This window comes from Tachyglossus aculeatus, chromosome 21 (assembly GCF_015852505.1).
Source record: "Tachyglossus aculeatus isolate mTacAcu1 chromosome 21, mTacAcu1.pri, whole genome shotgun sequence".
In the NCBI taxonomy this organism is placed as follows: Eukaryota; Metazoa; Chordata; class Mammalia; order Monotremata; family Tachyglossidae; genus Tachyglossus; species Tachyglossus aculeatus.
Genome location: NC_052086.1, coordinates 27,145,813 through 27,162,749, shown reverse-complemented (window position 1 = coordinate 27,162,749; position 16,937 = coordinate 27,145,813). Strand labels below are relative to the sequence as shown.

Here is a 16,937-nt window from a genome sequence, read left to right as displayed (position 1 = left end):
CTCGTTTTGAGGCTCTAGAAAACTGGGAGGGCGGAGGCAGGAGGAGGACCCCGAGTAGGTAACTTCAACTTCTCTTTGTGGGGCTGGTCTTTCTATGGCTCTGATTTCCCTTTTTTGAATCCAACTGCGCTCCTATTCCCTCCATCCCTCCCCTCTCTCCCTCCTTTTTCCCTGTCCCTTCCTTTGTCCTTGTTCCACGCACACCTCCACACGGTACCTGAAGTTGGGGCAGGACCGTGTGGTCCCCCACGGGAAGCAGGCTGCTAGATGTGCATTGATGTGTCCGCCGGGAACCCTGCTGCTTCCTGGTCGGCTTCTGGGTTGGGACCGCTGGTTACGGTGATGTGCAGAGTCCACCTCCCCCAGTGAGGCAGCTGGACTTGGGAGGGCTGTGACCATGAGGGAATGGGAGGGGCACGGGAATAAGGCACACAAGGCATCAAGAAACTGTGTGGATAGCAGATTCTGGCCGTCTTGCTAGAGCTGAGTTCCCCCTGCTCTGACTGGGGCTAAGGGTGGCCCTGGAGCTGTGTAGATGTAATCAAAGCCCAAGCCCCAAGAAGTGAAAGAAATAATAATACCAGTAATAATAATATTAGTAGTATTTAAGTGCTTATTATGTGCCAGGCACTGTACTAAGCACTGGGGTGGATATAAGCAAATCATGTTGGACAGAGTCCCTGACCCACATGGGGCCCAAAGTCTTATTCCCCATTTTACAGATGAAGTAACTGAGGCCCAGAGAAGTGAAGTGACTTGTCCAAGATCTTGCAGCCAGCAAGTGGTGGAGGTGGGATTAGTGCCCAGGTCCTTCTGAATCCTGGGTCTGTGCTGTATTCACTAGGCCCTGCTACTTCTCAAGGTCCATTCGATGGTCCACTGGGATGGGTAAAATCCTCTCAGTGCCTCTGCTTTCCAGATTCCCCTGCCCAGGCTCCCTTCCAGGGAGGCTCCCTTATGGAACCAAAACAAATGGGCTTTCAGAAAAGGCCTGCCAACCCCCGCTGTTCTCCCCCTGCCAGCCAGCCCGCCTTCCTGCCCCACAGCTGCCAGCCTCTTCGAGCCTGCCAAAGCAGTTGTGGGAAGGACCAGGTGTCGGACTCGAACGGGGAGCACTGAGAGAGGCAGCGCGTCATCTGTTACTGGCCAGACTGGCTTCTGTTGCCACCTGCTTTTGTCTTTCTTTTGGCCTAAAACTTGCAGGTGTCCTTCCCTGCAGCCAGCCAAAACCATAGAAAGCCTAGGTGCAACCAGTGGATCTCCCATTTCTGCCAGATTGTAAGCTGCTAGAGGGCAGGAATAGTGTCTACCCAGTAGTCTACTGTACTCTTCCAAGTGCTTAGCACGGTACTTTGCAAAATACCAAATGTCAATAAATATTGTGCATTGATGGACTGGGTCAGACACTTGTCTTGGGCACATGAGGAGTGCCCAGACTTATCTGTAAGCATCAGAGGGACTGAAAACTCATGAGGATGATTCTTGGGCTTGGCAGTCCCCTTCCCCGTAGTTGCTGCTCCCAGCAGCCCCCGGGGGCCATCCTCCAGTTCACAGATGAGAAGGCTGAGGCTAGACAGATGCCTTTGCCAGGGTCAAGGGAGGTTGAACTGACAACAGAATATTTTCAGCTTCTGTCAGTCAGTCAATGGTGTCAAGTGCCTTTATGAACCATGCGCTTGAGAGAGTATAGTAAAGGTAGAAGATGGGATCAATTAATCATATTTATTTCATTCTACTCTGGGTAGAGCTCTCTACTAAAGACCTGGGAGAATGCGGTAGTTATTAGATAAGATCCCTGCCTTCATGGTGCTTACAGTCTAGAGTAGGAGACAAACACTAAAATAATAATAATGATGATGATAATAATTGTGGTATTAAAGTGCTGTGTGCCAAACACTATACTAAGTGCTGGGGTAGATAGAAGATAATCAGGTCTCCCATGGGGCTCACAGTCTAAGTAGGAGAGAGAGCAGGCATTGAATCCGCTTTAGCAGATGAGGTAATTGAGGCATAGAAAAATAAAATGATTTGCCCAAGGTCATGCAGTAGGTAAGTGGCAGAGCTGGAATTTGAACCCAGGACCCAGAGGGCCCCCAGGCTTGTCTTCTTTCCACTAGACCATGCTGCTTCCATTCCATTCCATTCCATTCCTGATGAGAATCGATCAATCAATCATATTCATTGAGCCCCACAAGGAGCTTACAATCAAGAGAAGAATAGAGCATGAAGGTATGTTCATAGGTGCAAGCTCGTTATGGGCAGGGAGTGTGTCTGCTAATTCTGTTGTACTCTCCCAAGCTCTTAGTACTGGGCTCTGCTCATAGTTAAAAATGATGGTATTTGTTAAGCGCTTACTATGTGCCAAGCATTGTTCTAAGTGCTGGAGTAGATAGAAGATAATCAGGTTTTCCCACGTGGGGCTCACAGTCTTAACTCCCATTTTACAGATGAGGTAACTGCGGCACAGGGACGTTATGTAACTTGCCCAAAGTCTCACAGCTGACAAGTGGTGGAGCAGGAATTAGAACCCACAACCTCTAACTCCCAAACCTGTGCTCTTCCTACTAAGCCATGCTGCTTTTCTGTTATTATTATTATTATTATTATTATTATTATTATTATTATTATTATTATAGTTAGTGCTCAATAAATATCACTGATTGATAAGTGCATTAGTTGGGGGAGGAGAGGACAGAGGGAGTGAGTACTCAAATGCTTATCTGACACAGAAGTGCCGAAATGGTAGTAGGGGAGGGGAGATTGGGTAGGGAGATGAGAGATTAATCAGGGAAGACCTGGAGATGATGTGATTTCAGTTGAGCCTTGAATGTGGGGGAGAACAGTGCTCTGTAAATTGGTTGGATGTGAAGGAGCCCTCAAGAAATTTACAATCTACTGGATGAGACTAGTCTGTTGCTTTGTCTGTCAAGGTAGGCTTTCTGCCAGCTTGTTCATTCTCTCTCTCTCTCTCTCTCTCTCTCTCTCTCTCTCTCTCTCTATTTTATTCAGTTTTGTAAAATACTTGGCTTTCTGGACGCTGGGACATTAGAAGTGTCGGGGAGGGAGGTGATTGCTCTATTGGATTGTGAGATCTGAATGGGGAAGGGCTAAATAGTGTCTTTTTTCAGCACAGGGCTCAGGGATGGGATGAATCCTTGAATCTCTCCTTGGGCACCCCTCTACCCCCCGCCTTAAGTCAGGTAAGGAGAGGCCCTGAGCCAGGAGTCAGCATGGCGACTCCAGGGTGCCTGGTGGCAGCGGGACATGCCCGCTGGCTCTCCGCAGCTGAACCCCTTTCTTGGCAGTCCTGGGCAAGGCACAGCTGCGAGGCCCTTGGCTCTGGCTCCCCGCGTTCTGGCCCTGTGGTTCCCGGAGGAGGCAGCTGGCCCGCTTTCACACGGCCTATGGGTAAAGGACTTGGGAGGGAGGGGATGGAGGGAACTGAGCCATCAGGATTATAGAGGACCAAGAAAGACCACATGACCATGTGGGCCAGACCCAGGTTGCTGCCTGGCTCCCCAGCTTTGGCTGATGGATCAGGGCCCTGGAGAAGGGGCAAGGGAAGTGACCCCCAGTAACATCTTCATCCTCAACATCGCCCTCAAGGCAGGCAGCTGGGTTGATGGGGTGTGATCTCTGCACTCTGCAGGCATGGTCCCTGCCCTGAGGTTTGGGACAAGCTCCAAGGTCTGTGGCTCTCTTAACTTACTCCTTCTTATACCCACTTTACAGATGAGGAAGCAATGGCCCAGAGGTTAATCAATCAATCAGTGGTATTTATTGAGTGCTTACTATGTGCAGAGCACTGCACCAAGTGCCTGATAAGTGACACGGCCAAGGTCCCCTTCCAGGCCAATGCCAAGCTGGAGTTACAACCCCAAACTGACTCCCGGGGCTTGACTACTGCTCCCCAGTCTGTCTTTGGAAGGCTTTGCCTGTTTCCCCTCCATCACGTGCTTGACTCCTGGTAGCCTATGGAAAACAGGAAGAGAGTTCCTAAGACTGGCTGCCGTGACCCACCGGACCAGGAGGGCTTCCAGAAATTGGCCGTGTCCAATTACCACTGAAACCCCAGAAGGTCAGCTGACCATGGCCTGTCTGGCCCGAGACCAGGAGATGCTGTCCTTGCCTACTTTGGCTGGTGAAGGGTGTGCTCGGTGTGGAGGTCGGGGGAGGTTTGCAGTTGAAACTCGAGATTAAATCCACTCAAGCAGCAGCTCTGGGCCAAAAGTGACGGACGACTGTGACGACTTCGTAAGGGGGAGCGTGTTAGGTGGGAGGGGAAAGTGATTGTTTTATCCGGTTAACCACCTTCTTTCTTTTCCTTCTCTCTCCTAATGGCAATTAAGGTTTTAAAGAGTTCATCTAGTGATAATGTGAAGTATGTTTCTTTGTCAATAATGATATTTAGCGTACATTAACCAGCTGCCACGGCGCCTGCAGGGCCTGAGTGGAGAGGGGCAGGAGGGGGAAGGCCTCATTACACTGCTTACTGACCGCGATGAATCCTTGTGGCGGAGAGGAGCCCAGGAGATATGAGAAGCAGGAGGGATGTGGGGGTCCAGGGACCAGAAAGGGGAGCCTGATCCCAGTGCATTTGTTTCTGTCAAGCAGTCAATCTGTCAATCATTCCATCAGTCAGCCTTCTGCCTTGGGTCTAGTGGAAAAGGTTGCCGGGGTAGACAGAACGACAGTGCCATCTTTCCTTCTTTGCTCCCCTCCCTCCCTCCCCCGGATCTTTCCTTTTAATCGAGAGGAGGCCGCCGGGCTGCTCAGCTGCATTCACATGAGGATGGCTGGGGTCCCTTCCTCATTGAGGGGAGTGGAGCCTCCTCAGCTGTGCAGAGCCAAGTGTTGGGATCTTATTCTTTCCCAAATTAATGTGGGAAAATAATGAATGGAAGCAACAGCTGGCAACATCTGGATCTTGGTTTCCTGAGTCAGGAGGGATTTGCCTTCCTTCTCTGTGGGTTTTTTAAAATAAAAAGCACAACACGTCAAGTTTTTTATTATCGCAGCCCAGTTCCGATCGCAGGCTGGGCCCCAGTCCAAGTTTTCATCTCCGGCAGCTTCAGGTTCAGATGAGGCTCCAGACGCCTCTGTTGAGCAAACAATTTGACCGTTCTGGGGCTGTGTGGGCCCTGACCATCTCACCTAGCCGCACCTGCTCCTTGCCCCCTCTGGGATCCCCACTGGCAGTAGGTCCCGGTGGAGGCAGAGGCCATGAGGAGGAGGAGGGCCTCGTGGGGATGTATGTGGTGGGTTTCCTCTGTTCCGACCCTTCGAGTGGAGGAAGCAGGAGTACAGGGGGATCAGAACCCTAGGGTCACCCTAGAGCTTGGTTAATGAGCTTGTTGACAGATAGGAAGCCTGGGAGCGTGCCAGGAGAGAAGGGACAAGGAAGAGGAAGAGGAATACCGACTGGTGGCTGCAGGGTTCTCCATCAATGATATTTATTGAGCACTTAGTGAGCGCAGACTGAAAGCTCACTGGGGGCAGGGAACGTCTGCCAACTCTGTTCTATTCTACTCACCCAAGCACTTATTTTTAATGGCATTTCTTAAGCGCTTGCTATGTTCTAAACGTTGGGGTAGATTAAAGACAGTCAGGGTGGATAGAATCCATGTTCCATACCCGAATTGCATGTATCCAACCCAGTGCTTAGTACAGTGGCTGGCACATAGTAAGTGCTTAAATATTATTATTATTGTTGTTATTATATGTGACTCAGTCTTAATCCACATTTTACAGATGAGGTAACAGGTACAAAAGTTAACTGACTTTTTTATGGCATTTATTAAGCGCTTACTATGTGCAAAGCACTGTTCTAAGTGCTGGGAAGGTTACAAGGCCATCAGGTTGTCCCACAGGGGGCTCACTGTCTTAATGACTTGCTCAAGGTCACATGGCAGACAAGTGGCAGAGCTGTAATTAGAACCCAGGTCCTCTGACTGCTTGGCCTGTGCTTTTCCCATTAGGCCCCACTGCTTCTCACTTAGTAGTGTGCTCTGCACGGAGTAAATACTCAATAAATATCATTGTTGATGATGCAGAGTTCTGTACTAAGCACTTGGGAAAGTACAGTATTATAGAGTTGGTAGATACAGTCTCTGCCCGCAAGGAGTTTGTAGCCTACAGAGAGTCGTCTCCAGCGGGAATGGGGAGGAGGGGAGTGGAACAATCATGCTCTGTTTGCTGGGTGCCCCCATGAGGCATCAGTTTTGGGCTTTCTGCCAGCTCTGACCAGGCCCACGCCCCCGTAACTACCGAGGCTTTTGATGTGTGTCCAGAGCCTCTGAAGCCAGCAGAAAGAAGATGGCGCAGGGCCTGGCTGGTTCACTGCATCCTTAGTGGGAATGGCCCCCAGGCCCCCAGAGGGAGGGCCTCCAGCCCATTCACCCCAGGGCAGGCAGCCCCCTCATCTCCTAATGAAACCTCAAAGCTAGGAACACAGAAAGTGAGACAGGAGACTGGGGCGCCTTGGTAAATGGCCACTCCACGTCCAGTGCCCTGGCAGACGAGGCGGGGCTTGGTTAGCTGTCCCAAAGGGGATCTTGATTTCCCTCTCTACTCCCTCCCTTCCCACCCTCTGGGCTGAGTTCCCATCACGTCTGCCTGAAAGGCAGCTCTGTGCTTCCAGAAGTCAGGACTGAGTTAGAGCAACATCGGGGACTGCCCACTTCTAACCTCCCCTTCCCACTCCCGCAGTTTCCCACCTGCCAACTAGCTCAACCCAGCTCATTCTCACTAGCATCCACCTCACCCAGCAACAAGGAACCCTGGGAAACTCCGAAGTGGCCTCGGAAGGAGATCGGAGCAGGCTGAGGGAAGAGGCTGGGAGTGAGCTGGCAGCCCTGTCTTCATCTCTCCCCCCCACCCCACCTCTTCCTCCTCCTCCTCATTCCTCTCCTCTTCCTCCTCCTCTTCCCCCTCTTCTTCCTCCTCCCCTCTTGCCCCAGGCCCCACCTCCTCCACTGGAGAAGACCTCTGGTTTGCTGTGAGGTGATGTGTGCCACTTTAGGCTATTCTAACCCATTTATCCCCATGGGGTGGTCTTGAGGGTGGGGGTTTCAGCTGTTCACTTTATGGGAGGGAGCTTGGGGCCAGGCATTGAGTGCGAGCTGGGTTGAGCATTGGGGTGGGGCTTTGAGGAGGAGGGAAGAAAGGAGGAGGACAGGGAAGGAAGCTAGAGAAGACCCCTCCTTGTACTGTGACGTATTCTCTGTTCACAAGGATCTTCAATTCCAACAGGGAAATGCTTATAACAATAATAATAATAATAATAATAATATAATAATGATGGGTTTCGTTAAGTGCTTACCATGTGCCAGGCACTGTACTAAGCGCTGAGGTGGATACAAGTAAATCTTGTGGCCGAATCAAATAATTGAGTACACATATATCTGAGTGTTAAGGAGAGGGCACATAGATTTTAAGTGGTAGAGTTGGCTGAAGGGGTGATATGGCCCGGGGTGCTGGGGAATGAATCGAGGAAAGCCTGTTGAGAGATGGGATTTTAAGGAAGGCTCCAAATGCGGGAAAAGTGTTGGGAGGGAAGGTGTTCCAAATTGGCATCAGGGGGAAGCCTTCTCAACCCAGGCCCCAACCGAGGCTGTGCCTTCTGGGACTGTGGTCTAAGCCATGAGGAACCTGAAATCTTGCTGCTCCTGATTAATTTACTGTCATACTTGTCCTTCATAGTTTTGTTTTATCTTTTCTTATGTGTCTGTTGTCAACCCCTTCCCCACTCAGTCTTAGATCGTGAGCCCCTTGGGGACCAGCGACTAAGCCTAGTTCTCATCTGTATATTTTTTTCCCAGAGCTTAGTACAGTGCTTTGCACGCAGTATTCATTCATTCATTCATTCATTCAATCGTATTTATTGAGCACTTACTGTATGCAGAGCACTGTACTAAGCTCTTGGGAAGTACAAGTTGGCAACATATAGAGACAGTCCCTACCCAACAATGGGCTCACAGACTAGAAGGGGGAGACAGACAACAAAACAAAACATGTGGACAGGTGTCAAGTCATCAGAGTAAATATAAATAAAGCTAGATGCACAGCAGTAGGCTACTGCTCCTCCTCCTCCTCCTTGGCTTCTGCAGCCACTCCGGATGCCCATGCTTGGGGTCTCTGACCTAGCCCCCAGGCCCAGATATGATGATCTCTCTGTGCAGGGTTGGGCCATCAATCATCCAACAGAAGTATCTCTGACAGCCCTTAGACTGGCACTGAGGAATTGCACAGGACATAACGGGTGCCTGTTACTTCGGCGTTTCCCCCGAGAAAACTGAGAAATTTCCCCTCAATCCCCTGCCTTGCGAGGTTTTGGAAATGTGCTCAGAGCATTTTGTCTTGCCCACGCCACACAGAATGGAAGCTTTTAGCAGCCTCACGGTGGCTCCAAAATAGGCTGCGCTATGTGGGGGAGGCCTGGTTTCCATGAAAACCACCGCTCACACATTCCCTTCTGGGGCCTTCTGGTGAAGCTGGTTTGTTGTCACTGTTGGGCCGATCTGAGGACAGTCACAGTCCGGGCCTCCTGGGGCAGCACAGTACAGTGTAAGGACCTTTGCTGAGCCAGGATTCCGAGGTCTGGGTTTGAGATCTGATTCTGCGCATCCCTCGCAGAGAGCCACTGATTTCCTCCAGGACTCAGTTAACCTATCTGTAAAAAAGGCGATAAGGACATGAGATGAGAGTTTCTGAGGATAAATGAAGCCAATGGTGTTTGGATTCTAGAAACAAACGTTCTAGAGCAGTTCATGGTTCTATTACAAAGGTTTTTTCTTTCTGTCTCCATTTTGTCCAAGGAGGTGGCAGAAGCGGGGAAGTCAGGTCATTCCTAGAACCCCCCCACTCCACCATTCAGTCTTATTGTCTGTGATATTTAGTTATTTATTTAATGGCATTTGTTGAGCGCTTACTATGTGCCAGACACTGTACTAAATACTGGTGTAAATACAAGCTAGTTGGATTGGGCACAGTGCATGTCCCACATGGGGGCTCACAGTCTTAATCCCCATTTTACAGATTAGGTAACCAAGGCCCAGAGAAGTGAAGTGACTTGCCCAAGGTCACACAGCAGACAGATGTCGGAGCCGGGATTAGAACTGGGCCCCTCTGACTCCCAGGGCCAGGCTCTAACCACTAGACCACGCTGCTGGGATGTGATACCCTTTTGACAGTTCCCAAAGCCCAATACTACAGTCAGAGCTATATTATCATTTCAAAAAGCACCTGAACTGTTTACTCAGAAATACCAAGCGTGGCTCAGTGGAAAGAGCCCGGGCTTGGGAGCCAGAGGTCGTGGGTTCTAATCCTGGCTCCGCCACTTGTCAGCTGTGTGACTTTGGGCAAGTCACTTAACTTCTCCGCACCTCAGTTACCTCATCTGTAAAATGGGGACTAAGACTGTGAGTCCCACGAGGGACAACCTGATCACCTTGTATCCCCCCCAGCGCTTAGAACAGTGCTTCACACATAGTAAGTGCTTAACAAATGCCATTATCATTATTATTATTCTTCTTTTTCAAATCAGAGGCACCCTCTCTACCCTGTTGTAACACACCTGCTGGGTCAAGTATGGGAAAAGTCCCAGATTGGCTTGTCCCCTCTAAGTCCCCAGCCTTGATGGCAGCACCCTCTGACAGCCAGCCAGTCCAGATCCCAGTGTTCACAGCTGAGAAGGTAGCATGGGTGCCAGCTATTGCCTCTGAGGATGTGGAGTTCAAGGCATTTAAACTCCCATGGTCCCAGGGCTCTCACATGTTTGCTGACCACCCCTCTTTTCCTCTCCTTCCTACTGCCCCAAGCCCTCAACCTGCCTCAGGCTCCGGTTAGCTAACAGTTTTTCAAGTCCCCCTGGATTTAGTGTTTAGATTTAGGGCAGCTTGAATATGTCAGGGCCGGGAGCCTATTGGTCTGCAGTTCTGAAGGAGTTTTGGAAGGCATAATTGGTGAGAAATGTGTTCTGGGGCAGAGTCCCTGTTGGGAGTCGTGCTATGTGCGTCTGGAGGCTGGTGGAAGATGAATCTCTGACTAGTAATAAATTGAAGGCCTCAGCCAGGGTTATCTGCTGATTGGAATCTGCTAAAGCTCATCATTCTTTATTCTCCCTTCTCCCCTGGCCTGCCATTCCCATCCTTCCCTTCTCCACTTAATCTGCTTTCTCCTCTCCTCTTCTTTTTCTTCTTCTTCTCTCTCTCTCTTTCCCACTCTGATTCCTTCTCTTCCCCTCATTGTCCCTTTTCTTCTCCCTTCTTTCCTTTATATCAACTCCCCCCTAACCTCCACCCCCTTCCTCATTGCCCCTCCATCTCCATATGAGTTGGGTTTTAAGCTCTGTGACTGATTTGCTGTGTGACTTTCAGAAATGCACTTGGCTTCTCTGGGCCAGTTGCCCCCTTCTGAGCTTTTTGTCTGTCTTCGATGCTGAGAAGATTCATTTTCTCACAAGCATTAAGAGAATTTCAGATGGAAAGTGTCAGTCCCCCACCACTGTCAACCATTAGAACATCAGTATCTGTCAAACTGTTGACAGTTTCTTCCTTTCTCCTTGCAGCCCAACCCTACTGAACTGGAAAGGAGGGGGAATTATGCAGGTGGATGATGGGACACATGAGAAGAGTAACATTTAACTTAGAAAACCAAACAAAAGCCCTTCAAGGCTGGAGTCAGAATTGCCGGGCCTGACTGCAGAGAGTCAGGGCCAGTGCTCGAGTTTCCTACAGGTTCTTTTATTCCTGGGCCCAGAGGCTGAGTACGTGGTAACCAGCCAGCTCACCATGGGAACAGCCCAGGGTTTCAAACAATTAGCTAATAGTTCCAGGGGAACTGAAAATCAAATGGAACATTTCCACCAACTCTGTTATATTATACCCTCAAAAGTGTTTAGTACAGTACTCTGCACACAGTAAGTGCTCAAATAAATGCAGTTGATTGGTCCACGTTAGGTCTCAAAACCTCACTGAGCACAATTCCCAAATGTCCCCATGGTGGTGGCGGAGGGTTGATGGGTAAGCACTTAATAAATCCCATCATTAGCAAATAACAGAATCATTGTTATTATTATATAACAGAGGGGGAGACAGACACTAATATAAATTATGGATGTGCACATAAATGCTGTGGGGCTGAGGGAGGGGTTAATAAAGGGTGCAAATCTACTCGCAAGGGTGATGTAGAAGGGAGTGGGAAAAGAGGAAATGAGGGCTTAGGGATGCGCAATCAGTCAATTTAGTGGAATTTATTGAATGTCTACTGTGTGCAGAACTGTGTACTGAGCACTTAGGAGAGGACAACAGAGCTAGTAGACTTGATCCCTGCCCTGAAGGAGCTTACAGTCTAGCAGAGCCGGCAGGCAGTAAGATAAATTCTATGAATAAGAACCAGCAAAGGATAAAGATTTGTGTATAAAGTGCTGTGGGGTGGTCGAGGGTAGTAGCTGTGGATTTGGGCTTCTCCTTGCCTGGTGCCAAAGGAGAGCACCTGGGGCTCAGCTGGAGAGAGAGGGGAACAGAAAGAGAGTCTCTGTCTCTATCTCTGTCTCTGTCTCTCTTTCTGATAGAGAACTTCAAACTGTTATCTCTTCCACACTAGTGTTGGGTCTGCTCAGGCTCCAGTAGTTACAAACTCCTTAAAGCTGGAACACGTTATAATAAGGGCTGCCCAGTCCCCAGTTTTACTGAGCTTTTGAGAGGTCATTTAGTCCACCTCCTCCTCTGCTCCCAGCCTTGTCCTAGAATAATAATGATAATACTAATAATAGGGGTATTTGTTAAGTGCTTACTCTGTTCTAAGCATTGTACTAAGCTCTGGGGTAGGTTCAAGATAACCAGATCAGACACAGTCCCTGGCCCACAAGGGTTCCCAGTCTAAGAGGAGGGAGAAGAAGCATTGACTCCCCATGTTATAGACAAATCCTGTTCTTTCTCTTGCCCTCAGGTCACAGGAGCTCCACCTGAGGTCAGAGGCCCATTCCTACCTGTCCGACCTGAGCAAGTCGGAAGTAGATTTCATCGAAACGAAGCGGCCACGGCTGGAAGTCCTGCAGGATCCATTGCTGCGCCACTCTCCCCTGCTCAGCCAGAGCCAGCACGGCCCAACTGAGGACCTTGCCAAGGTAATGAGGTGCTGTGGACCCTGCCCCCAACCTCATGACCACCCCGCCTAACTCTGGGAGAGGCCTGGAATGGGCCTCTCTGGGAAAACTGGAGGTTGGCTTCAGAGAGGTGTAGCGTAGAGAGCTCAGAGGCAGCAGCTCGCTCCATGTCAGGCACCTTTAATCCCACTCCCTGTCCAGAAGTTCTCAGCTATGGCCGCCTGTGCAGGTACTGAGAACAGACTGCTTACATGGGTGGGGTTTTTACACATCCATCCATTTTCAGAAGTCCATCCCAAGCTGACATGTTCAGCTCTCCCTGACCCTGCTGAAGATGCTCCCATGGGAGAGAACCATCATTAGTCCCTGTGCTGTCAGTCGGGTTCCGTGACTTCTCGTTGGTGATTGAGCAGGAAGTTGGCACCCCTCAGTCTCCAGTGGTTCCTCCTTGTCGCTCTTGGTTCCTCTGCCAGTGGTTCAATGATTTCCACCTTGTAGCCTAATCTGCCGTTTTAGAGCCACGTGGCCCGGGGGCAGGGTAGGAGAGCACCCCCAAAGTACCTAGGCATTGGAGAAGAAAAGGGCATTACGGTTGATCCTAAGCTGCGATGGGTCCTACAGTGGCAGCGGCTCCAGTAGACACTGTGAGCTGAGGAACACTCCATGGACTGTTGTGTTGGGGTTAGTGTGGGAAGATGGCTGGTAGTACTGGGCTCCTTGAGCTGGCCCAACTGGGCTCTTGGACCAGCAGTGAGCACTGTGCATGGATACAGAAGCACTGGCGTGCTCCAAAACAGCAGCGGCTCAGGTCTTCGGGGTGTGAAGCAGCGGCGGCTCAGGTCCTTGGGATGTGCCACAGGCGAGAGGGAACGGGGAGCGGGGAAAGGGCAGTGTCTACTCCCATGGTGGTGGCAACTAGGAGCCTCCTCTCCACACAGCAGGGCCCACACCAGACCGCGGGGATGACAGTGCGGCTCAAATTCCCTCCTCACGCTGTGGAGCTCAACCCAGACCAAGGTGTGGAGCTGGGGAGAGGGAGGAGCCGTGGGAAAAAAATCACCAAGGCAGCCCAGGGGTGTCCTGTGGCAACAGAGGCTCCACATGTGAGGCTCACCTTTCTGCTATGGTACCCAAGTCTCAGGGAGGCAAGAGTTAAAAGTCTGGTTCCATAGCTCCCTCTGGCTCCCTTGGGCCCTTCAGTGAGTTCCAGCAGCTCAATCAGACAGTTGAGCAGTAGTGTATATTGAGTGCTTACTGTGTGCAATGCACTGTACTAAGCACTTAGGGGAGAACACTACAGTATAGTTGGTAGATGCGAATCCCTGCCCACAAGGAGCTTACAATTTAATCTCATTTTCCAAGTATTGGGCACGAGACAGAAATGGTGGTCAGTCGCACAGCTGAGAGAAATGTTCTGGAGGGGCTTCCGACCCTGTAGGTTCAGTGATTCTCTCCAGAATCATCTGGTCCATTCTGTAAAGTCCAGACTGGACTGTCACTACTCCATCGTGGGCAATCCCGGACTAGCCGGACCTTCAAAGTGTCCTTCCTGTAGGCAGCTGTAAAGCCTCCTCTGTCGGGTGCCTAGGCATTCCCAGATGTATCTGTGTGTGCCATTGTATCCTGGGAAAAGCCTGATCCTGTGGATGATCCTGGAACAGTACCACTCCCTATGCTTCCCCATCCTCACCACAACCAGGAGAACTTGGGATTCCCACCGAGAATCAAAAGTCTTCTTTTTCTCGGACCCATCAGGAAGGAGTCATGATATCATTTCCTTCCTTGGCCACCACGTTGGAGAAAGTGGAGATTTGGGGTAATTGTGGTATTTGTTAAGCACTTAGTATTTGTCAAGCATTGTAAGTAACTGCTGGGGTAGATACAAGGTAATCAAGTCCCACATTGGCCTCATATTTTTAAGTAGAAAGGAGAATAGGTATTGAATCCCCATTTTGTAGATGAGGAAACTGAGGCACAGAGAAGTTGTGTCTCATCCAAAATCACACAGGAGACAAATGGTGGAGCCCCAGCATTAGAACCCAGGTCCTCTGCCTGTGCTTTTTCCACTAGACCACCTGCTTCTGCCTGCCAAAGGGAAAGTAGAACCATGTCCTTTGGCATCAGAGGTGCCCCCCTCCTCTCCATCCTTCCTTTTTCTCTCTATTGGTGCATCTCCCCATTGCTCTCCCTACGCCGTTTCTAAACACTGTCTCTAGACCGTAAGCTCGTTGTGGGCAGGGAACTTGTCTACCAACTCTGTTATATTGTACTCTCCCAAGCGCTTAGTACAGTGCTCTGCACACAGTAAGCATTCAGTAAATATAATTGACTGACTGACTTTGCTGAGGCAGGTAGAGCCTGCGTCAGACAGGGATTGCTCATGGTCAGAGCCTCACCTGGGGTCTAGTGGGGCTGGTTCTGAAGGCAGTTGGGATAATCTTCCCAACGTGCCTAGGCGGCTTGTGGGAACCCTGATTGTTGCCGGCACGGGCATGTGGGCTTCCTGTGGACAGAGCTCTTTCCCCTGTGTGCTAGAAGCAATTGAGCCTGGGCTTAACGAGGTGGAACCTTGTGAGCTCATCCTGACAGAGCAGCAGCTGGCAGGTCTTGGCTGGGGAAAGAGTCAGAGCTGTGGAGATTTCTGTGTGTTTTGACATTAAATAGTATCATGTGAATGGTATGCAAAAAGTGGATGCAAATGAGCCTCTTCTTTGGGAGGGAAGAACATTTGTGATCTGCCTGAAGTGCTGCCCTCACACCTCTGATCATCACCCCCTTGCCACCCACACCCAAAGTCATCCCTTTTCCTCTGAAGTGCTAGTTCCTTTTGAGGGGCATGGGCTTGGCTGGCATGGTGGGGAAATTATCGTGAGGGAGCTAGAGATTGGGAGTTTCACCATTAGGCTTGGTCTATTGATGGTATTTATTGAGTGCTTACTAAGGCCCATATCTGGGCCTCCAAGATGCTCTGGCTCCCTAAGCAGTCTTCGAAGTGGAAGTGCAGTGAACTGTGTGCACTGGGAAGTTCAGAGAGTGGGATTTGTTCCTTCCTTTTCCCTTCACCCTAAATCCGAAGCGGGCATGATCCTGCAGACATCATCCTCCTCAGACAGAACTCATTTGCTCTCTACAGCCCGTAGGCTCCCTTTCTGTCCCCAACTTAGGTCCCAGAAGGGCAAGCGTCTGGGCGAGCTGGGTGCTTCTTTACTTATGAGCCATCAGGTCGGGGCTTGCGGAGATAGAGAGGAGGTGAGAGGCAGCCGCAAGTGTGACTCTCAGCATTGGCCGCTCAACCTGGAGCAGAGGCAGCTGACTGACTTTCACCAAGCTCTGATGGTCCCCATCTTTTTCTGTGGCTCCTGGTTGCAAGTCAGGGAAGCCTTTTATGACCCCGGCTGATTGGGACTTCTTTAGTGAGATGGCTGCAGGCCAGGTCTTGCCCTGGTGAGCTGCAGCAAGACTGAGATGGCCTAAGGATTGAAGAAGGGAGGGCACCAGCAGCCCCAAAAGGCAGGGACTGGAGATGGGAGCTTTAGAAGCAGCGTGGCTCAGTGGAAAGAGCATGGGTTTAGGAGCCAGAGGTCATGGGTTCTAATACCAGCTCCGCCAGTTGTCAGCTGTGTGACTTTGGTCAAGTCACTTCACTTCTCTGGGCCTCAGTTACCTCATCTGTAAAATGATTAAAACTGTGAGCCCCACGTGGGACAACCTGATGACCTTGTATCCCCACCAGCGCTTAGAGCAGTGCTTCACACGTAGTAAGTGCTTAACACATGCCATTATCATCATTATTATTCTTCTTTTTCAAATCAGAGGCACCCTCTCTACCCTGTTGTAACACCCCTGCTGGGTCAAGTATGGGAAAAGTCCCAGATTGGCTTGTCCCCTCTAAGTCAATCAATCAATCAATCAATCGTATTTATTGAGCGCTTACTATGTGCAGAGCACTGTACTAAGCGCTTGGAAAGTACAAATTGGCATCACATAGAGACAGTCCCTACCCGACAGTGGGCTCACAGTCTAAAAGGGGGAGACAGAGAACAGAACCAAACATACCAACAAAATAAAATAAGTAGGATAGAAATGTACAAGTAAAATAAATAAATAAATAAATAAACAGAGTAATAAATATGTACAACCATATATACATATATACAGGTGCTGTGGGGAGGGGAAGGCGGTAAGGCGGGGGGATGGAGAGGGGGACGAGGGGGAGAGGAAAGAAGGGGCTCAATCTGGGAAGGCCTCCTGGAGGAGGTGAGCTCTCAGCAGGGCCTTGAAGGGAGGAAGAGAGCTAGCTTGGCGGATGGGCAGAGGGAGGGCATTCCAGGCCCGGGGGATGACGTGGGCCGGGGGTCGATGGCGGGACAGGCGAGAGCGAGGTACAGTGAGGAGATTAGTGGTGGAGGAGCGGAGTCCCCAGCCTTGATGGCAGCACCCTCTGACAGCCAGCCACTCCAGATCCCAGTGTTGACAGCTGAGAAGGTAGTATGGATGCCAGCTATTGCCTCCAAGGATGTGGAGTTCCTCTGAATCTCCCTTATCCGGGACATCAGAAAGAAATAAAAACCTATGCGGAAGGGGGCCGGATTGAGGCTCGAATTGCCGCATTTAGCTGAAAACAAACAGATGCGTCATCAGAGCTGAAAGTTCAGCACTTTCAATTACTACACTGGTAGCTCCAGAGTTTGCACAGGAATCCTGCCCGCTTTCTGGAATCAAGAACAGTGCTGATCTGGCCAGCCCCACACAACTGGACGCTGCAGTGGGGGCCTGTGCCAGAGAGAGAAGAGAGGGAAGTCAGCTGCGTGGGGGAAGAGTGACAGAGAGA

At 50.4% G+C, this 16,937-nt stretch overlaps 1 protein-coding gene across 1 annotated transcript in view; it reads left to right on the top strand.

Annotated features, from left to right (window-relative positions):
* The window catches only part of NCOR2 (nuclear receptor corepressor 2), a 443,860-nt gene that overhangs the window by 174,193 nt on the left and 252,730 nt on the right, over positions 1 to 16,937 (top strand). Inside the window, exon 4 of the mRNA XM_038762437.1 lies at positions 11,950 to 12,127. Coding sequence (XP_038618365.1) covers positions 11,950 to 12,127 — 178 coding nt within the window. The remainder of the gene's footprint in view (positions 1 to 11,949; positions 12,128 to 16,937) is intronic.